The sequence below is a fragment of the Pagrus pagrus genome (genome assembly GCF_965226575.1).
Source record: "Pagrus pagrus genome assembly, chromosome: 4".
Lineage (NCBI taxonomy): Eukaryota > Metazoa > Chordata > Actinopteri > Spariformes > Sparidae > Pagrus > Pagrus pagrus.
Window position 1 is genome coordinate 3,044,029 of NC_140188.1, and position 22,087 is coordinate 3,066,115.

Consider the following 22,087-nt stretch of genomic DNA (forward strand, 5'->3'; position numbering starts at 1 on the left):
GTGACAAAAACGCTTTTTATACGAATGCAGGCCTTTTTTTCATGTAATGGAATATATTATAGTGCTGCCTGTTTATTTGAATACTTATTCCACCATTGCTTCGTGTATTTATTAAGGAAATTGAGATCTCGTCATGTTTTAAGTAATAAAACCTCAAATCCGCACATATTATTCGACAGGCGTTCGCCGTTGATGCCTAAATGCAGAGCCGGGGTCCATTCTCTCTGCGCATGCGCGACAAATGTTGCTGCCGTAGCCGGACAGCAGCAGCAGCCCGGAGAATCAACACACTGGGGATGGTCGCTTCATTTTTAAAACCAATATCAACGTTATATCTCCACAAAATGAAGTTTCCCTACTCGTAGCTTCGTGAGGAGTAAGTATCATCCTGTTCAATCCGCTCCGCGATGCTGTTTTCCGTCAGTGAGGAGCTAAAGTTTGCTAACCAGCTGGCCTGGTCACAATAAGCACAAAGAAGCTCCTTATTTATTGTGGTGCTTGACTCGAGGTAACCTGCTGAACGATGATTTTTTTTTTTACTGTTTCTGATGTCCGTTAAGTGAAGTATGTTAATCCCACAGTCGGTCCACTCAGCGTGCGTTTGCTGAAATAATCCAGCTTCATTTAAAGACCGTTCCTGACGTTAGCTAGCTGTTTTTAAACTCCAGCAGATTAAGGCTGGATTGCTAGACAGATGGCTAACGTTACCTAGCTACAGACAGCCTGCTGGAAGTTAACCTAGCCCTCTGTTATTGTGTTAAATCTGTAACTCGACACGCTCACACAACATGACAAAGGTTGATTTAGGCGTTAACTGAGGTCGCTGCCACAGCTCCAAACGGTTAGTGTGACCTGTGTGTGTGTGGGAAAAGGTCACATTATCCAGTCTGCATTAATGAGGATCATCGTTTTAACCACACAACCTCCACCTCGTCATCCTGTGGGATACAGAGGGGGGAAAGGTTATTGACCCATGTCAGCAGAGAGGCAGTGGTCCTGTGGCTTAATGTGTTTGGATTTAGATAAAATAGAAAAGCAACGAGTCCCACTGATGCTTTCACAAACACTTTATCTCACCAGTGATCCACAAGAGAGTGCATTCATTAAGATTGCACCACTGTGACAAGTCAGTAAAATATTTGTACACTGGAAGTGATCAAGGGATGAATCATAAACTGTCTGCAAATCTATGATGAATCTGCAAAATACTGTGGTGACTAAATGTAGTTTCCTCGGAGATCCCCTCCCGACAACCTTCTTCCAGTGAAGAAACTGGGAATAAAAGCATTATTTTCTGAAACACTCTGGGTATTTGGCTAATGCAGTCAAGGCTGTTTGCTTAAACTCTCCCTCACGTCCTTGTTGCGAACACTGATTCTTTGTGTAATACATCTGATATAAGCTCCTGCAAGAACATCCGGAGACAGATCGGTTTATTCACTGTCAAACTGATGAATCATTTTAATCAATTTTCAAGCAAAGCTCTCTTTCTTGCATGTCCTCTTTCATGTATGTGTTGTCGCAGGAATGTTTTATTTTTGTTTTTTCAGGAACATTTCCTGGTTTTAGCCTCTCAGTTGCTTTCTGGAGATGGTAAATTTAATATCTTTCGGTTTTTGACTCTTGCTCAGGCGCTCTTCACTAATTCCTGACATTTACTGACTGTACAGCTAATGAGTTAATTGTAAAAATGATAATGATCATTAGCTGCAGCCCTGCTGTGGACCGCCATCTCTTCTATTGCAGCTCAGGAAGAAGGAAGCACAGATTTTTTATTTACTCTCAGATTTACATGGGAATACATGTTTTTTTGTAAAGATTTGTAAAATGTAAAACTTTAATGCCTGTGGGATTACAAATACAAGATTCCAGTGTAGGCAGTGGCATTCCCCTTGTTAATCTGCTCCATGTCTGACCAGTAATTAGATTTTCTCATGTTACTCATCGCATCATTTTGCAGATTTGTCATCATTGATTTGCTGACGATGTGTCACTAGTTTTCTTCCTCTTAACTCAACTAATAATTATTTTCATTGTCGATTAGTTGGTTCATTATTTCCTTGACTAACTGATTAGTTGTTTGATTTATTAAGTGTCAGAAAATGATGAATGATGTCTTCAGATATCTTGATTTGTCCACAACCCAAAGATAATCAGTTTTCTGTCAGAGGAGGAAAGAAACAAGAAAATATTCACATTAAAGAAACTAGAATCAATATCTCTTGTTAAAAAGAACTCAAACTGATTAATCGATTATAAAGATAGTTAGCGATTGATGTAATAGTGGGACAATCTTTACATAGTCGTCTGCAGGCGTGTTCGTTCTGTCTTCTCTGTGTAAGCAGATATTCAACAAGATGACTGTGTTTTCTGTTAAAATGCGTCTGGATTCAGGACCAAAGCTTCCATTTTGATTTGATTCTATGTTTTCACGATATGGCCTACTGAAACACATTCAGCAGAGAAAATTGCGCTGGTTTTTCCCACTGTGAGTGAGTCTGAAGGGGATATCTGGTTGGCTCGCAGCCTGCATCACGCTGCATCTGTGTGCTGTTCTGTTCGGGGGGAGAAAGAACATCTTTTCTTTTTCCATCTCCAGCTCGGCTCTCTGCTTGCTGCAGGGTCTACACCGCCAGCTTTTATAGAACCGTGATGTCAGTTTATTACAAGCTGCCATTTGCAAAAGGTCAAACAGTACTGGATGTGAAAATAGGCGATAGCGAAGTCATTTCACACCAACGTAAGTGTCTGTCAGCGGCTGACTCACGCCTGCTCTGTCTGTCCCCAGTATGGTGAGGAGAAGGTGTCCCATGCTGCATTAGTGGAATAGTGACATGCTGGCCTGTCTGCCGGCATCAGGTGACCCTACCATCAGACTTCTCTCCCGTACGCAGATGAACACTGGACTTCAGAAATGTGAGTGCTTCCTTCCATCATGTCGCGGTTCCATTTCCTCATTGCTCAGCGTCAGACAATGTGTTGATGCAGCAACTTTATGTGTTTATGTGTGTATTTACATGAGGGAGTAAAAGTCTAGCTAGCTTTGTCATCCAGAGCAGAGAGCAACAAAATCGAACGACATCGAAAGCTCATTTTGATCGATTTTCAATTAAGAATTGAAGTCGTGACCACTATAATCAATTAATCTGCTGATTATTTTCCCTATTGACAGTTTAATCTGTTAAAAGTCAGATAAAATGTAAAATATGCTCTTCACAATTTACCAGAACACAAAGTGACATTTTCTTTTGCTTCTTGTGTCGGACCAACAGTCCAAAACCCCCAATACTCTTCATTTCCCGTCAGAAATGACAAAGACAAGCAGCACATTTAAGAAGCTGGCACCGTCACTCAGCTTCAGGGGTCAGACGATGTGTTGATGCTGCAATTTTATTTGCATTTTGTGGTTTGAAAATGATAATTTACCCATGATTTGCTGAAACTGACATGACAAGAAACAACAATACTTGATTTTTGGGGCTGATACTGATATTGGGGAGTAAAAAAGTCACACATTTTTTGCAGTGATCCAAAATCCAAAAATGTAATGATTATAAATTACCCGAAGCATCTTTTTCTGCATTATAGTCTCTTACAAAAGCAGTTTGTCATATTGTCGCATATCAAATAACACATATGCCGATATGTTATATCTGTGATACGCCAGCGTCAGTCAGGCTCTACAGAAAAGTGTCATTGCTAACACCTAAAACATTGTCGAGGGTGAGAGCGATGTCGTAATGTTTCTTTGCTGATGAATCAACCGGCTCTACCTGACCCGGACTTTTCAACACTTCAATACAGTTATTGTATTTTGTTCCAGAAGAAGTGATTGATGTTCAGCCCACATTTAAAGGCTAGATGTAGCAGGAAGCTACAATATAGCTCACGCTGTTCTACATGTTATTCCTCCACCTCGACTGTCACACAGAGCAGTATTTAGGGCTCGACTAACAATTACTTCCATTTATTTTCATAACACATTAGAGTCGTCACGGTTCAATTTAAATTTAAACATTTATTTCAGCGCTGGCGACTATTTCTTTGTCATTTCATTGATTTGTTAAAAATATCAGATCATTGGTTTTTACATCCTGACAACTAGAGACGACCAATATATCAGTAGCGTGATATTATCGCCTGATATTGGCTCATCACAGATAAATTGGTGTCGGCATACGTTGTTCATTATGGGTCGATAGGAAAACTTTTGTTTTTACATTATTTAATGTAGAAAAGGTGCTTGGGGTAATTTTTAATCATTACATTTCCAGTGAAGTTGACTTAATCTTGAGAATATCCTGCCTTTGTTACACATCTTTGCCACAAGTGTTTGATAACCACATCTGAGGGATCGTTACAAAAACTGTGTGTAACGGTTGATATCTCTCAGAATACACCTTTTATATCAAGATCAGAACTGACCCCAAATATCCGGTATTGGTCAGAGTCTACCAAGAACTGTTGTTTACATCTTCAGATTCTTCTTTAAAAAGATGGTGATGATTTCACAACAACAGCTTCACTTTGTCCTGGTGGCTTTTTGCTGGTTAGTGTCACACAAGCTCAAATAATATTCACCAAAAATACCAGCTGTCAGTGATTCAACAATAACAGATAGTTGTTCTGTCTCCTGTTTCCCTCTCCACAAACAAATCAATAAAGAACTTGAAAAAGAAAATAGACCGAACATCTCGGACATCTGATGCTAAGCTAGCTTTGTCATCCAGGGTAGAGAGCAAAAAAAAAACAATCCTGCTTTTCACTTCAAAGAATGAAATGAAAGTTCATTTTCATTGATTTTCCAAATGTTTTTTCGTCGGTCCAAAAACCCCAAACTCTTCATTTTCTTTGCAACTCTGATGTTGCAGTACATGTCGGTTTTAAGTGTTTTGTCAAATCCCAGTCAGTGCGCTTTGCTTGTTATTTCTGGTTGACTGACTGTATTTACTTTGCAGGGGAAACTACACAGAAGATGAGATCTGCCAGCTATCCAACCCCAGCAGAGTTGGATGCCTATGCTAAGAAAGTTGCCAACAACCCTCTGACCATCCAGATCTTCCCCAACAGTGTCAAAGTACCTCAAAGGAAGCACATTCGTCGCACAGTCAACGGGCTCGACACCTCCTCGTCTAGCCAGCGCCACAGTCCCTACCCCTCTCAGGTCAGCTCCAGTAGGGGCCTGCTGGCTGTCCTCCGAGCGCCTGCCAAAGGCGTCATCAAGGGGTCGGACGGTAGCCGCGCCCGACACCTTCATAAAGCCGTCATGAACCCTCACAGTGGGCCGTACGCCACTCAAAGCACTTTAAATCTTCCTCAGCCGGCTCCACACCTACAGGGCCCGTCTCAGCCTGCGGCCCAGGCTGTCCAGAAGCAGGGGATGGTTCACCCACAGGCGCTACAGCAACAGCAAAGCATGGCTCATCCAATGACTTTACAGCAGCCTCAAACTATGCCTCACCCCCAGGCTTTACAGCAGAGGAGCGTGGCTCATTCACAGGCTCTGCAGCGGCAGCAGAGCTTGTCCCAGGTTCAGACTTCACAGCAGCAGAGATTGGCTCACCCACAGGGCGTCCAGAGGCAGCAGAGCCTGCCTCACCCCCAGGCTCTGCAGCAGCAGCAGAGCCAGTCCTGTCCACCAGTCGTACCACAGCAGCATCTTTCTCACCTGCAGACACTAAAGCATCCGCCGGCTCCTCCGCAAGCTTTACTCACACAACCAGGAGTGACTCAGGATCTGCGCCACATGTCTGACGGAGCTCCGCTTCCGAGCCTGCAGCACACCCAGGGGCTGGTGGGTTCACAGCCCCTCCCCCAGGCTGTGGGTGCAGGACCTCCTGCGATGCCTAACAGCCTCCAGCAGCCTCCGCCGGGGGCGTATGGGCCCCGGAAGCTCCCTGACGCAGACGCCCCACCAAATGTAACTGTATCTACCTCCACCATCCCACTGTCCATGGCAGCCAGCCTGCATCAGAACCGGCCTGGCGACCTGAGCAGCATCGTGCACCAAATCAACCAGTTGTGCCAGGCTCGGGCCGGCATGGGCACCACCTCAGTCTGTGAGGGCCAGATCGCTAACCCCAGCCCCATCAGCCGCAACCTGCTGATCAACGCCAGCTCGAGAGTGTCCTCTCACCCCGGGGCTCTGGGCTCTGTGCCCAGCTGCCTCATGGTGGGACCCCCAGACAAAGCTACAGCTCAGACTACCAGTGCTGCTCTGCTTTCACAGCCCAACATAGCTGCTACTAACAGTCTACCTGCCTTTCACACAGACCCAGAGAAGGTCCACCTGCAGCAGCAGCAGCAGCAGCAGCAGCTTCAGCACCATTTACATCAGCAGAAACAGCAGCAGCATTTACAGCAGCAACATTTACAACAACTACAGCAGCTGCAGCAGCAGCGCTCCTGGGCTCAGCATCAGCTGGCCCACATGCAGCAGCCTCCTGAGGGGGCCCATCCCTGCAAGAACCCCCGGATGGAGCCTCCAGCTGAGTGTGCTTTCCCCTCTCGAAACCTCAACTACCCCCACAAGCTACCTAACGCTGCACAGTCCTTTCCTCTCAAACACCCTGCAGAAAAACCACGACCTTCATCCCCCGTTAACTGCCCGGTAGGTTCTATGCCTTACATTAATGGCCACTACATGCAGCCACCGTGGGGCAGCATCCCAGCCACAGCAGGTAACAGCGTATCCGGCCCTCAGGACCTCCCGGTGGCTTTCCAGGGGGGGCAGGCCGCAGCCTCCACAGACCGCATCCCAGGGGCAAAGTACCGGCCGGGGAAGGAGTGTCCTCCTGGCCAGCCCAAGCTGATGCAGAATGTGGATTTCTTGGGAGGGGAGTTCCAGCTGCCCAGCTATCAGGAGCAGAACATGGATGTGATGGGGAAGATGCACAGGTCAGCCATGGGTCAGGTTCAGGAGCCCAACAATGGCGGAGGAGTCCACACTCATCACCCAGGCTACCGTTAACGTGTGCGTTCACCCCCCCTCCTCGGTGTGTTTTGAGTTTCCTCAACAGCTACTTTCAGCTTCTGTGGTTTATTCTTTAAGATCTTGCAAGTGATCAATTACATTTTATTGCTCCAGAGCTCGATTTGTAGACCCACCAGGTTGTGATGTTTCAAAGTATTCCTCAGGTCTTAAGCCATGTCGTTGCAGATGAAGGGTTTTTGAGATTGTTGTCCACCGTTGAGTAGAAAATCCTCTTTTCATCACTGGCATGGACGCGCTTCTCTTTGTTCATGTATATACGGCGTTCTGAAATACTCATTGCTTGCCATGATTGTCACAGTGCTTCTCCTCGGTTGACATGGAACAACTTTTTTCAGCATTTGTGGCCTTACAACTGCCCAAAGGCAAGATTTAGGATGTCTTGTGTAATGTTTTTATTTGAAATTATTTATCCTCTTAACAGGTTTCTGATCCATTTGAATAAGAAGGTTACATGTATATGCAATTAATAAGACTGTTGAAAAGGTTTTTGTCCCCGTTGTTAGTAGCCAAAACTCCTCTATCAGGAAAACAAAATGGCTTCTGAACTGCACCGTGAGTGTGTGCGCAACAAATGGCTAACGATCACTGTTAAGCAGAATTTGATATAAAACAAGACAAAGCCAGCACTAGCAAAAACCGTAACATTTTCTTTGATCCGTGTAGTTTTCTTTTGTTTGGAAAGTGCCCTCGTGTGTAATATTTCAAGAGTTGCTTTTGAAGTAGTTATTCTTTTATTTGTGGTATTTCTGTAGATGGTCCTACTTGAACTGTAGAAATTACTTTTTAAATGTTATGCTGTAACATTTGGCAAGAGGAGCAGAAACTCCATTAGCCCCCTATTTGTTCGTAGCTAATGTGAAACAGAAAGGCATCCCATCCATTAATACTGAAATGGCGTGCGTATGTCGGTATGTGAAAAGCAAATTGATCACTTGCAAGCGTGCAAGTACTTCAGATAATGCAAGCTGGGAAAATGCTTCATTAACACATTTCCTCACCACTTTACTACTGTAATACAAGTGAACTGATGTGGTGTGGACTGAATCTGTGTGGCTCGTGGTGGGCTGTTCATCTGCTGATCACTGGCCTCACCCTGTGTTGTATTTCTGCTACCTATAAAGAAAAATAAGAACATTTAATGCAGGTTATGTTTTGCTAGATGTTTCTAGCACGATGAAGCTCTGGACCCATTTCCTCCTCTAGTCCTTTTTTCGGGTTGATGTTGTCCGGGCATATTTTTGCTCTGCTGGCCTCAAGCCTTCTGGAAAAAGCCTTAAATGTCACAGTAGTTAATCCTCGGCTTCATACTTTCTCTGCCAGGATCCAAACTTAAAGGAAAAGTTCACCCCACACAATGAAACTTCAGTCGTCATCTGCTCACCCTCGTGCTGATGGAAAGTCAATTGAAGTTTCGTAGTCCGGAAAACATTTCTGGAGCTTGTAACAAAACAGCGTTACGGCGTTCTCCTCACAAACTGATGTGCACGGTGACTTGTTTTAAAATGCTCAAAAACAACCAGATCAAACCCAAAATGGCTCCTAACAGCTCGTCAGGCGTAACCCGTGTTTCCAGAAGCCCTGAGATGTTTTTTTTTTTTTTTAATAATACAGATATCAGTTTTAAAAAACGGTGTAAGTAACATATTTTAAAATCAATTTGTTATCTCGTGGCTTCCAAAGACTTGGATTGAGCTGTGTGAGCTGTACGGAGCCATTTTGTTTTCTTTCTGTTGTTTTTTATTACGTTTTAAGGAGAACGCTGCGACGCTGTTTTGCTGTGAAGCTCCAGAAATGTTCTGTCGACTATGAAACGTCACCCGACTTTCCATCAGCACGTGCAGGAGGAGGTAACTCGATTCTTTCTTTTTGGGGTGAACTGTTCCTTTAGGTGTGGCTGCATGGAGAGAAAGAGTGAGTCATTTTTTTCTTTGGTTCATTTGAAATCTGTTTAAAGTGTACTGTCAGATCATGGGGCAGTGTTAATATGTATACGCAGTGGGAACAGGTGATGTTGCCTTAAGTTGAAACATTAAGGTGATGATGCTACTCGTACCTGTCCCACTGTCTTAAATGTTGCCTATCAAGATGATTTTAAGAGTAAAATATGAATAGTATTTAGCAGAATTAATAGGTATGTAGAACAGGGCTGTAGCAGTTATTATTTTAAAGTATTTGGACTGTGTTTTAGTTGGTATTCTTAATAAATATCCTTATTATAGTTTAATTTATTTGTTTTGGACCACTGCATCCTGAAGCCATAGGTGTTTTTCACATTAGGTGCCATAGGTGACACACATTGACGCAGACGGCGTGAACTGAACTGGCAAAATAAGAGGTTTGCATCCATGCTTTAATCTGATGTCTTTCACAGCGCTGAGCATTTCTTCTTCTCAGATTACAGTACAGGTCAAAAGGGAGAGAGAGAGAGAGAGAGAGACAGAGAGAGAGAGGTGAGATGATGCGTCATCTTCAGAGGAAGACAGCTGAGATGCAAGCCGTAGCTTTTCTGGATTATTTTGGTCTTCATACTTGATGGCAGTTTCTTTTGTTTTCTGGCTCTCATTTTTGATGTGCCTGCCCCTTAAAGCTGCTATTGACTTTAATCTTAACACACACTAGTATGATTTGTGTGTGCGTGTGTATGAATAGTAATGATGTATGGGCTGTATCAATGAAAACAGGTTCCTATTTATGAGACGGGCGCAGGGCGAAAAAAAAATGCCACCGCTGACATGCTGGTGAAATTTGGTAAAGTCTATTCTATCTGCTTTATTTGGAGATTTTCTAAATGTATAGAAACTGACCAGTATTCAGAGTGGCAGAGTGATCCTTCAGGAGTCTGACCCACTTCAGCTTAAAGGAACAGTTCACCCAAAATGAAAATTCACTTCTCTACCAGCCCCCTTGCCAAATAGAAAGTCAGGCGAAGTTTCGTAGTCCGCAAAACATTTCTGGATCTTCACATCGAAACAACCGAAGTAGCTGGAGACTTGTTTTAAAACGTTAAAAACAAAATGGCTTCATACAGCTTGTCTGGCTAATGGAAGTCTCTGGAAGCCAAGAGATCCCAGATTGATTTGAAAGGTTGTATTTTCACCCTTTTTAAAACCTAAATCTTCGCTGTAGCTTCTGAGTTAACAGTGTTAACACACATCGAGGGTGTGAATAACGACTTTTAGGATCATTTTGGGATCTTTGTGGCTCCAGTGACTCGGGCTGAATCCAAATGTCCACTCTGCAGCCTGACCCCTCTCAGACTTCAGTGGTACGTACTGTGATGACGCGCCTCAACACTATTATAAATGCACGTGATTTCTGTATCCTGATGTGGGAGAATATTATTTCTGGCCGACATTATTCAAGTAACATTTTAATAAAGTAATTGTTTTACGTGTGCTTAAGAAGTTATTTGTTTATTCAGTCGGCAATTTTGAAAAACTACATTGTCACACCTGTGTTGCAATGATTCGTGGGTAATTAAATCACTGAAGTCTGGTGAAATCAGCTTCTTGAGAGACTGGACCACGAGTCTGTAGGACAGGTGAAGTCTGGACATCTGGCTGCAGCCCAGGTTTACGTCAGATTAGCCATTTGGAGCCATTTTGTGTTTATTTGCATTTATTTATGTTAAATATCATCTTTTCAAATCAATTTGGGATCTTGGGGCTTCCAGAGACGTGGATTACACCGAGCCAGCTGTATGGAGCCGTATCATGTTTATTTATTTGGCTGTTCTGTACGTTTTAAAACAAGTCCCCGGCTGCTTCAGTTTAGAGGAGGAATGCTGCGATGATGTTTTGCTGCGAAGCTCCAGAAATGTTTTGTGGACGTCAGAAATCTTATCAGCGCGGGGGTGAGTAGATGACTGGACTTTACATTTTTATGTGAACTGCTCCTTTAACTTCAAACCAACACTAAACAGTCTGACAGACCCGCCCTGTTTATTTTGAACTGCCTCGTTACAGCCCGACACAGTCAGGTTCTACAGTTTCATATGAAGTGCCTCCACTGGGCTTAGTATGGAGAAATGTGTGAGTGGGTGCTTGCGTGTGTGTATGTTAAAGCTTGGGTACTTGCACACAGGTGTGCACGCTGACAAAAGGTGCACGAAGTTAATCTCTGACGGGGGACCAAGCTACTTTAGTGTAACTACTGATACTGTGTCATGGACTGAAGTCCTGAAGTGTGCCACGATTCCTAGACACTGTCGGGATGTGTGAACTGTTTGCTGCTGACTCACTGACCAAAGTGACCAAGCGTCCCTCTCTGTAACCACCCCGGCCAACAGAAGCCTTGGCGAGCTTGTTTCGGGAACTCGTGTTCTGACAGTAATAAGCAACAACCTGGTGACATAAAGGAGAGCTGCTGCCCTCATTTGGACGGTTTAAGAAAAATCTCGTGAAGTAAACGTGTAAAGATGTGAACGGAGCATAAAGAAATCTAGAGCGAGAGGTTCCTGTCTGCACAGGACGCCCCAGTTGGTTTCGCCAAGAAAGATTCAGATGTTATTGTCATGCAGAAACGGTTCATGTCAACCTGCACTGCAAGAATCTACTAAAGCACATGTAGCTCAGATGTCAGTCGACTCAGATGGCAATATTTATCGGGGCTCAGTACGAAACGACTCTCTCTAGGTTTATTTATACTCCATTAATATGATTATCTTTGATGATCAAAGGTCAATCATGTTGTGAACGGTGGTGGAGGGGGCTTACTTTCTCTACTTTGTGAAAATGTGATATTCCAGTTTTGCCTAACCTTCAGGAATAAAATGTCTTGCACAAACATTCCCCCTAACCAAAATAAAGTTTGCAAACACAAATCGCTGACAGAGTGGTTGTCTTTCTTCAGTGCATATCCAGTTTATGGTAATAATACAAATAATAAACGTATATAATAATAAAGTCAGAAGTGGCTTAGAGGAAGGGAGGAGAAAAAAATACCATGTGGTTTATAAAATCTCAACATCTTTTATGACAGGATTTAAAAGATGCTGACTGATTTCAATAAGCAGCGTTTACATTAAACCCTCAATTAAATTAGGATTCAGTTAATCACCCTGCAGGTTTGTTATGTTATCAAACAGCAGGTACATTTAACACAAAAAAATAGAAGTTTGTGACCTTAAGGTTTAATTGAGATGTTCTGACACTTATCATGTACAGTACACGTTATACCAGGTTTTATTTTTTTAAAGAAATGTGAGTAGGTAAAATATAAAAAGCTGTACTTGATCCAAAATATCAATCAATCACTGGCTTCAGATAAATGCAACATGAATCTGACACTACAGGTGAGTAACACACGTGACTCTAACGTACCTGTTCTGACCTGTACCTGTGCAAATAGCAATAAAACACAATCTGATAAAAAACAAAAAAATTAATAAATATCACAATGAAACTTCCCCAGTTGATTATTTCCAATGAGACAATTACTTTTTGTATTTCAAGTTCTTATATTTTGTGTTCAAGGCCAATTAAACCTGCACTAATCCGCCTGTCAATCTCACGCTCCATCCTTCCCTCACTCGTGAACAAGACCCCAAGATACTTTAACTCCTCCACTTGAGGCAGGAACTCACTATCTGGATTTCTTCATATAGGGACAAGTATTTAGGATGAACTAGTGCCACACACCCACAACATGGACCTTTTTAAATACGATGTAGAAGACCTCCTTGTACTGAACGTGATCGGTGAACTGCAGATCTCCATTCCAATTGTGAACTTGAACAGCTCCAGGATTGTGTAACCGATGTCATTGAAACTCGGCTTCTTTCACTCTAAAGGTCCTGCATCAAACATCCTTCCTTGTGCCGGTGTGTTTTTAAATACACAAGAGACAACACAAACGCACACCTCTACAATAAATACATTTAAGAACATACAGATGATTTAAGACACAAACTGTAACACAAGAAAACACCAGATCAACATGTTTTGGAAGCAAAAAGCCCAAAATCTCCACAACAATGTTTTCCCTGTAGTCTCTTTAAACTTTAAAAATTAAACTCAACAGTTTTGGACTTCGATGTTCTGATGAAGCTACAGATTGCTGGAAAACTGTGGTTGGCGACGTCTGGCACGAATCCTCTCCAAGAGTGGACTCAGGCTCCACCGATTCCCTGAAAGATTAAATGGAAACACATTAGTGACTGAGCAGTAAGACAACAGGAACTGTGTGTGTGTGTGTGTGTGTGTGTGTGTGTGTGTGTGTCTACCAGGAGTCAGGTCTTTGGGTTGTGGTTGTGGTTGTGGTTGCAGCTTCATCATGCGATCTCCAGGATCTTCCTCCTGGATATAACCAAGATCGGACCTCCACTGTCTCCAGTTCATCTCCTCCACCCTGAAGTCAGAAGAGTCCCTCATCACAGGGAACACTAGAAACATCTGACTTGACTGCACCTACATAAACTAATCTGACATTACAGGGTTAAAAGATCAACAGTACGAGGTAGGTGTATTTTTAATCATGGGGAAATGTTTTAAAAACGAAGCAGTGGAGTTTCTTTCTGCTCACTCTGAAAAATAAACTTGCTCTTGTTAACGGTAACTTGTTTCTACCTAATAAATGCTCCCCGTGTGTAAAATGAGTCACTGTGAGACCTCTGGATTTTCTCCATCAACAGGAAAATCTTTGAGAAACTGAAATCAAGTAAGAAAATATATTTTTTTAATTTGGGGGGACTAAACCTTTACAGAGGTCAGGGTTGCTGGGTTGTTAATCAACAAAGGGTACATGTGATGCCTTTTCTAACACCTGTGAAGTCGAATATTATTACATCCAATAATTGTTCACCTGAAAAATCTATGCTCCTCGTCCTGCTCGTTCTTCACACACACCATCTTTGACATCCCAGCGTACAGCTTACTCGTCAGGCACCTGGGCAGCGTCCTCTCCATGTCCAAAATTGTGAACGCCCTCTGAAGATGTCAGATTGTTGTTGTTTAAAGACGATGATAAAATAGCAGCTCGCACTTCTCCAAGACGTAAACAATATAACTGGTTCACAGGAGAGTTAAGAATAAAAATAAACAGAACTCCAGCACCAACAGGAACAGTTCTTCTGATTATAGGCAAAACTATGGGCCTCGGGCTGCTCAGTCGTCTCCTGGATCCACACGCTTTACATGTATTATAATTTGTATCAGATATTCTGTCAATGCAACTTGTAAACTGTGATTTTATTGTTCTGTTCTACATCTTTTTCCTGTCGGTCCGTCCTGGAGAGGGATCCCTCCTCCGTGTCTCCTCCTCAGGCTTCTTCCATTTCTTATTTTTCCCTTTTTCTCAACATCTCAAGTTTTCCCTCACTTGAATCGAGGGTCTGAGGACAGATGATGTCGTTCACTGAGGCGATGTGATTGTGATTTTGGGCTATTTACCTAAAATTGATTTGATTTGAAAAAAACAAAGTGCATGAAGGCTCGTTCTCTGTGAGTGCTGGAGTTTTGTTCATATTTACTTTGGATCTCAAGTGTTTGTCACACAATATAGACACTTTTCATGATTGGTATGGACATCTACTTAAAAACAACAAAAAAGACAGTACACACAGTTTCACTGTTTCTCTGAGGTGGAGTAGTTTTGTTCTGGCCAAACTCTTGGGACAGTTCACCCAAAATTCATATTTTTCCTTTTACCTGTTGTGTTTTTTATCCTTCTAGATTGTTTTGAAGTGTTTCAAATATAATTTTTGTCATCCAGCTCCATTATATTCTAGAGAAGGCAGATATCTCTATAATAAATATCTAAAAAATAAAGGTGGATAAAGGGCTCCGCAGGTAAGAGAAAATAAAAATGTAAACTGGATTTGAGAACTTCATCCTGCGAACGTTAGATTTTCTTCTACTGTGAAAACAAGTTTACAGACCAGAGCAGCTTCCTACCTGCAGGTTCCAGATGTTTTCACTTTCTTCAGAGATCCTCTCGACTGTGTGGCCCATTAAGGCGATCAGCATGTTGAGCAGCAGGATGTAAGTGAGGACGATGTACAAGATGAGCAGGATGTAGAAGACCTCCTTGTACTGAACGTGATCGGTGAACTGCAGATCTCCCATTCCAATTGTGAACTTGAACAGCTCCAGGATTGTGTAACCGATGTCATTGAAACTCGGCTTCTTGCACTCGAAAGGTCCTGCATCAAACATCCTTCCTTGTGCCGGTGTGTCGTTGGTCGTATTTTCAGGATCTGGAAAGGAGTCGTCTATGAGGGCGACGATGGCTGTGGAGGAGGAGGAGGAAGAGGTTAGTCAGAAGTCTTCACCTTGGAAAACATCTGAAGTCTTTATTCTGCAGAATGAAGGTCTTACCAGCAGAAAATCCAAAAAGCAGGACGGAATAGACACACAAAAAGTGAAGCAGGTCACCGAGGATCATCTAAAACAAAAAGAGAGAGAGACGCCTTAAAGGAACAGTTCACCCAAAACATTAAAATTCACTCATTATCTACTCGCCCAACATTTCTGGACCTTCCCAGCAAAACAGTTTCCTAAACAACTGAATAAGCTTGGACTTGTTTTAAAAACGTTAAAAAACAAAAAATGTTTACACACTCGATCGACTCATGAACGCTTTTAGCTCAGCAGCTACAGTGAAGATCTGCCTTAAAAACGGGTTTAAAAATGAAGACGGGATCTTTAAAGGGCGTCCGGAGACTTGGAAGTCTTTTCACATCTGAAACAAGTCTCCATGTTTTGTGGACTATGAAACTGTCCATCGGCACAGTGTGAGTAGATAATGACCATTTCTGACCAGGCAAACATTTCTCATACTTTATTCCCTAAGACTTACTTTTTGCATCATGACACTGTACATCCCCATCTGTTTATAGCCTCTCGAGTAGTAGAGGACGTTGATCCAGGCGAGAGCCAGCGAGAAGACGAGGAAGCTGAGGTACTCTCTCCATCCACAGCCGTACAGAATGGCACAGATCAGAAGGAACGTGGCCTGCAGGAAGCTGCAAACCAAGCGAAGTAGTTAAGAAAACGATGATATTAAAAATGTTTGGGAATTAAAGTTTCTCCGAGCCGTGCTTACAACAGAATGTCACTGAATCCATCCGTGTACAGAGCCTTGAAGTTTGGGGGGTTCCTCTTGAAAATAGTTACCTGTGGATTTAAACAGACGTAGAAACACGAGTTACGTTTGAAATGAATTCAAGTCTTTTGTGTAATTTCCACTTTTCTTACCGCTTTGTAGAAAAACCACACCGCTCCAAAGACGCTGATGGCCTCACCAAGGCTGCGGAAGTAGTCCAGCGGGACGTCTTCGATGGCAAACGGTGGCTGCAGATCAGAAGATCAGGAGTCTTTTCTTTCTGTGGCTGGAGAATTTATTAAGATCATAGTTTGTTCAAGGATGTGTTTTAGCCCTACCTGTCCTTCCTTTCTGTAGGTTGCCACGACAGTGAAGATGATCAGGTACACCAGGTAAACCAAGAAGTTCATCAAGAATAATTTGGCAGCAAACCGGTCCCACTTATCCTCGAGAAGACTGCGTAGAGGTTCGATCTTGAGCATCTCAGGACGATTCTGAGGAAGCGTTGGTCAGTTAAAACACTTTTATACTCTCTCAAAACTGTCATGGAGGCACACTGACTCACAGTGATAATAGAGAAGTTTTTGCTTCCAACATTAACCATCATGAAGTAATTGTTGGTGGCATCTTGTGTTTAGATGGGTTCCCTGTAAACCTTGCTTTCACCTCCCAGGAAAATAAAAGCTCAGTGATTCAGGCACCTTTCCATCTGCTTTCACGTCTCCATTATAGACTAAATGAGTAGAGTCATGTTTTCTTCTGTGTTGTTGGAGGAAAACTGAAAGCGATCTGGTAGTCTTGTACCATGTTATCTGAGGTGGGAGGATGTTGTGTTATATTTGGCTCTCCAAGTACCGCCATAGTGTAGGCCTTCTCTATTTAGCTTCATGTTTTGTGCAGTTTGCTGCAGGAACTGTAGATGCTTCAGCGGCGCTGCTTAAGTAGCCACTAGCACTTGTACTCAGTTCACTGTTTTCAGCTTCAGTTTCAACAGGGCTGCTGGAAATGTTCCCCTTCTCTTCCCCATAATTCCCATTTGGAGTCATGTTTTTGGGGCTTTGAACCTTTTTATTTATATTTCATTTAGTATTTTAATTGGAAATTCAGCTTTTTGTCAGCATTATACTCTTTGTTTTCAAATTGACTTATTTCATAGTCAGAAAAGGGTGTAGCTCGTGCATCACAAGCTGGTGTTAGACAATAGAATATAAATATATCCTGTCTAATGCTGATTGCAACTCCAGCCTTCATGAGAACAAAAATATATCTTCCTAACCGGAATGTCGCTCCCGAAGACGACGATCTCCAACACAGAATTCTCTTCGTTGGTGTCAATGGAGCTCAGGTCATAAAGCGAGGAGTGGACCGGTCCATACACCCACTCTGTGAACTTCCTGGACAGCGGCCTCATCGCCTCATCGGTGAACTCCCGGTGCAGTATGTGCCTGAACAGCTGACCAAGGAACAGATCAGAGGAGATGATTATTTTGAGTGTCAACACAATGAATCCTCCCAAACCCTGCACACGAGACGAGGCCGGAAAATAATGATCACGTCCCATTTTTATGTTAAATTCATATTTAGTTAATTGTTACACTTTAAAGAACAGAACAGATTTACCCCGATCTTGCCGAGCTTGGCAGCTAACTTCAGAGGAGTCAACCCCCGATTGTTCTCGATTGCTTCCAACTGGACTTTTTCCCCCTGAAGTTTGTTGTGCTGAATGAGGATCCCGTCGTACATCCTTTCAATCATGTCTGTGTTTTCTGTCGTGTTGTCTGCTATGACCACCAATGCGTGCAAGACGGTGTTTCCCTGCGAGTCTTTGTCAGTCGGGTCAGCTCTTGTGTACGGATTGTCCATGAGGAAGGACACCATGTCGGGCTGGTTGGTGCAGGCAGCCAGAGATAAAGGAAGCTCTCCTGTTGAGAAGACACAGAGGGGAGGTTTTTTAGTGATGAGCTTTGCAAATGTAGCTTATGGGTATATTTATTGGGGGGGATTTAATTACCCACCAAAATAAAAGCCCAGTCCTGCTTTACGCTGGAAGAAATTCCCGTTGGCTTTGGCTTGCACATCTGCTCCTTTCTGGATGAGCAGCTTCACGAGGTCAAAGCTTCTCCTCTCGATGGCGATGTGCAGGGCTGTCTGACCTGCGACGAGGGTTTGTTGTTACAGGAAACTAGCTGTTAATGTTTTCCACACATTGTTACAGTCTCAAGATTAAGATTTAAGCTCCTGATCTATTTAAGAAAATACTGTGATTGAACTCTCGATCTTTAAATGGATTTAAGTCATTTCATATCATCTCACCAAGGACCTTCTAGTTTATGTGATGATTGTCTTGGGAAAAAAAAAATGTAAAAACTTCAATCTACAATCGCTTATTTTTCACTGAATTGGGTTGAAATTTGTGGTAAAACATCTAAGAAACCCTCAGAATAATTTGCAACATGTATTTAATTTATTTTTAAAATGTTTTATGTTGTTGCAAAATGGTTACAATAATCAAATAACCATAAATAACTTGAAAAACGGCATCAGTAGGTATCAAACAGATAAAAACCCTTTAATTTAACACAGTACAAATGTCTATAAAATAAAACCTCAAAATATATTAGTCAGTGAAAAGTAAAAAAAAAAAATTCAATGATGAACGAGTAATATAAACATCTTTTTTATACATATGCAATATATTAACACTTTCACAAAAATGTTTCAAGTAAATTAAAATTCCTTTTTGGTCAAATGATAAAGTTACCACGCTTCTTTTTAAATGCAAAAAACAAATAACTTCTGAATTAACAACACAGAATCTGAACTAGTTATCAAGACAGTAAAAACCAGTGGAGATACTTATTTTCGAAAAATGAAAGATGAGATGAGGATATTTTAAACCTTAAATAGTTGCTGCACACACGTATGTTGTGACATTCATTATAGAGGACAACACCTTCTCATTGTGTAAACTCACTTTCAAGTCAGTTTTTATTTATATAGTCTATAATCACAATTCTGCCTCACATCTTGTAGTCTGTGCAACATGCGTCCTCTGTCCTTTTGTTTCACCTACCTTTGTAACAAGGATCCGTGTAGGATGCGTTGATCAGATTTTCTAGATCTCCAGTTTTCTCGGCTATATCGAGGAGGACTTCGATGGTGTCATTTTTTCCATCCTTTAGATTCAGCAGAGCTTTCAGCAGGGCAGTTTTCCCGTTTGTCTGATCTGAAAGTTGTGTACAAGTAGTTAGTTTTGTTTCTACTTTCATTATTCACATCAGTATCTGTGTATATAAAGGACAAAAGCAAACAGATGAAGTGATAAAAGACCCATAAGGCCTCACATCTGTCTAGTCATAGAAAATAAGACATCAAGCTGTCTCTGTCCTACTCACCTGTGTATTCTGGGCTCGTAAGTTGCTTTTTATTAACTTGCAGGTAGTCGAGCAGGCCACTGAGTTGATCTGTGTCTCCCTGAGATGCTGCTTCGAAGACTCTCTCTCTGCTGAATGCTTTACTGCAAACGTTGTCAACACCGTCACTGCATGGTCTGAAATGTGGAAAAGTATAGTTACAAGTCCATAAGTCAAGTCAGAAGATGAATCATGCAGCCCAAGATTTCCAACTACACAATATTTAAGCACTACTGCGCACATGACCAACTGCTTTTAACACAGAATATTTGTTCAACGATTCTAACCAGCTTTTGAACAAATGAAGGCTTCAAACAAGCTAAAGCATGTTTACCTGGAATCCACCTCCTTGTCACCTGACACTTTTCAGTCCCCACAGGCTAAAACACACATTTTTGTGGCAGCTATAGAACCAAACTAGTTCATCTCAAAATCTGTTTGTGTAATAATAAAAGGTCACATGCACAACCTGTGAGAAAGAAATCAAACAGCAGTTCTTCCCTGTTGGGATCAGTTACCTGGATAGTAAGACGTTGGTATCCATAGGTACGTGAACTATCTCTTGGCCGTCTTCAAGGAGCCAATCCAGACCATCCCCCTCCTTGTCCTGGTCTTTGTTTGGCTCCACATTGTCTGGTGGCTGTCCTTCGTCCATGGTTTTTGTTGATATAGTCGAGTCTTAATCGAGTATGACAAACTGTCCTTGCTTCCGTAAGCAGCTCACGAGCTGTGATGAACAGCACAGGTGTAGAGTTGCAAAAAGGTCATGGGCGGCACTGAGGTGTGAATGATGTTACCTTGGGCACGCTCCTCCCTTCGCCCAGAGGGGAAGTCTATTGTTTGCCTAACAACACTGCTCCACCTGCAGAAAATGAGAGTACGGTTCAGATGAGGAAGAGGAAAAGCATGCAAGGTTTTATAAATCTGACGAAAAGACTGCGTGTGCATGTTTCCTGTTTTGTGTGTCCACAGATTTCTACATCTGAATATACACAGACTTTAATACATTTGGCCCACTGTATAGTGGATAACATAACTCACAGGCCACTTAACATTAGGTTTTCCTGAGGTTGAACCCCTTTTTTGATTCAACAAGGTGCTGCGAACATCCCTGAGGATTTGGTCCACACTGACCTGGTAGCATCACAGGTTTTTGCAGTTTCTGTCAGCGTCACATCGATGATTCGATTCTCCTGTTCGACCACATTCCAAGGTTGCCCTTTTGTACTGACACCTGATGACTGGAGGCCTCTTCAGTGAACTCATTGTGTATTTTAGATGACAAGGGACAAAGAACATCATTTATTTTGAGATACATGTCATTCACTGTTCATTACAAAACCATGTCATGACATAAATGTACTGGATATGTACGATGGTGAAACTAAAAGGTGGCTACAACACAGTCCAAGCTCTACAGCTCTACCTTCTTCCATTAACTGACTAATCTGAGCCCTAGTCTCCAGACTGATACTTGTGGTGGTACCGATTCCACCAGAACCAAAAAGGCAACCAGGGAAAAGCTCCCATAATGTATTTTCCCACGTTTCTCCACCACACAAGTGAAAACAACAAACTGGCTGGCCTCATGCTGATTCAACCACTTCAGCCTACAAAGGGAACACATAACTCACTGAGGTGTGGCTGTGGTCATCAATTACCTGTACCAGTCCTTCAACTAAAAACAATTGGGTTAGCAAACTCTGCAAATTGGGCACAAATGCCGTTACAAAAGTTTAACATCCACCAAAAAATTTACCACTTTAAACAGAAGAACAAACATTAACCTAACAGGTTTGGATCTGAGTCAACCCCCCGTTTAGAAAAGGAAGGCGACCATGCAAGAGATTTTACATAAAAGTAGGGTAATTTATCAACTAAGGTCAACACAACTGGTGCAGGGTGGATGGCAGCTGTATGAAGGCAGAGAGTGAACACATCATGCCCAGCTGAGCTCAATCAGCTGACGACCCTCCTGGTTTCAGCTCAGAAGAAACTCCAGCTGATCACTGCAGCTATGACGGAGAAGCAGCATGTTAGTCATGTTTGTAAAGTACGACGACATAAGTTTCACATAGCTGGTGGATTTGAGGCTATACAACACTGAGTATGGTTCACTCACCAGAAACAAAGTCTGTAATGTTTGTTTTTTGTGTTTTTTTATTGGTAATAAAGTTTACATAACAAACCAGTGCAGACAGAGGAGCCGCCACCCCCAAAACCCCCAGCAGCACCACCAGGGGCCCAAGTGGAGACAGGCGGGCTGGGACAGCAGATGAATATCAGATATTCCCCCTTCAAGGTTTGTTTATTTTGGAGCTTTGGACCGCTCCTAGGCCCTAAGGAGGGTGCTGGCCCAATTTTGTTCTCTCCATATTGGACCACTCTCAGACCGTTTAGGAGGGAGTCTGTCCGATGAGGAGGGACCGCCTTTGTCCTGTTCCTTTTTTGTTTTATTCATATTATTGTAAGAGGTACATCCACATTAAGCTGCCCTCACCAGAGGTCCCCGCTGTGCTGCCGAAGGGCCAGAAGCCAGGATGAGGCCAAACATCTGTATTGTTTTTTTTTTTTTGTAGTAAATATCATGTTCTGTATTTTAGTATCCTTGATCACCACACCAATGAAAGACGGCAAC

At 42.5% G+C, this 22,087-nt stretch overlaps 2 protein-coding genes across 3 annotated transcripts; one reads left to right on the forward strand and one right to left on the reverse strand.

Moving 5' to 3' along the window:
- The first annotated feature begins 242 nt into the window (after positions 1 to 242).
- LOC311256751 (protein FAM222B-like) lies at positions 243 to 11,816 on the forward strand. 2 transcript variants are annotated; one of them, XM_084352043.1, is made up of 4 exons: positions 243 to 376; positions 2,789 to 2,916; positions 4,959 to 6,995; positions 9,389 to 11,816. In XM_084352043.1, the coding sequence occupies exons 2-3, from the start codon at positions 2,835 to 2,837 to the stop codon at positions 6,968 to 6,970; spliced, it is 2,094 nt and encodes a 697-aa protein (XP_084208169.1). In that variant the 5' UTR covers positions 243 to 376; positions 2,789 to 2,834; the 3' UTR covers positions 6,971 to 6,995; positions 9,389 to 11,816. The 2 variants fall into 2 exon arrangements, with proteins under 2 accessions (XP_084208169.1, XP_084208168.1); XM_084352042.1 differs by having other exon boundaries at positions 4,959 to 11,816.
- A 239-nt stretch (positions 11,817 to 12,055) lies between these two features.
- LOC311255945 (transient receptor potential cation channel subfamily V member 1-like) lies at positions 12,056 to 21,816 on the reverse strand. Its single transcript, XM_084350652.1, has 16 exons — positions 20,584 to 21,816; positions 19,968 to 20,311; positions 19,432 to 19,586; positions 19,110 to 19,262; positions 18,052 to 18,189; positions 17,657 to 17,958; positions 17,313 to 17,489; positions 16,375 to 16,530; positions 16,189 to 16,284; positions 16,037 to 16,107; positions 15,791 to 15,956; positions 15,310 to 15,376; positions 14,887 to 15,221; positions 13,796 to 13,920; positions 13,218 to 13,342; positions 12,056 to 13,121 (listed from the first exon to the last, which is right to left on the reverse strand). Exons 2-16 carry the CDS (start codon positions 20,102 to 20,104, stop codon positions 13,042 to 13,044), a joined length of 2,283 nt encoding a protein of 760 aa, XP_084206778.1. The 5' UTR covers positions 20,105 to 20,311; positions 20,584 to 21,816; the 3' UTR covers positions 12,056 to 13,041.
- Between the last annotated feature and the right edge of the window lie 271 nt (positions 21,817 to 22,087).

Bases quoted from the DNA above. Each gene is read 5' to 3' on its own strand.
- LOC311255945 (XM_084350652.1), bottom strand. From the start codon at position 20,104: ATGGACGAAGGACAGCCACCAGACAATGTGGAGCCAAACAAAGACCAG. The intron at 16,531-17,312 runs GTTAGGAAGATA...ACGCTTCCTCAG, and splicing joins TCTTCGGGAGCGACATTCCG to AATCGTCCTGAGATGCTCAA. The intron at 13,122-13,217 runs GTAGACACACAC...TTAATCTTTCAG, and splicing joins ACCCAAAGACCTGACTCCTG to GGAATCGGTGGAGCCTGAGT.
- LOC311256751 (XM_084352042.1), top strand. From the start codon at position 2,835: ATGCTGGCCTGTCTGCCGGCATCAGGTGACCCTACCATCAGACTTCTC. The intron at 2,917-4,958 runs GTGAGTGCTTCC...TTTACTTTGCAG, and splicing joins GAACACTGGACTTCAGAAAT to GGGAAACTACACAGAAGATG.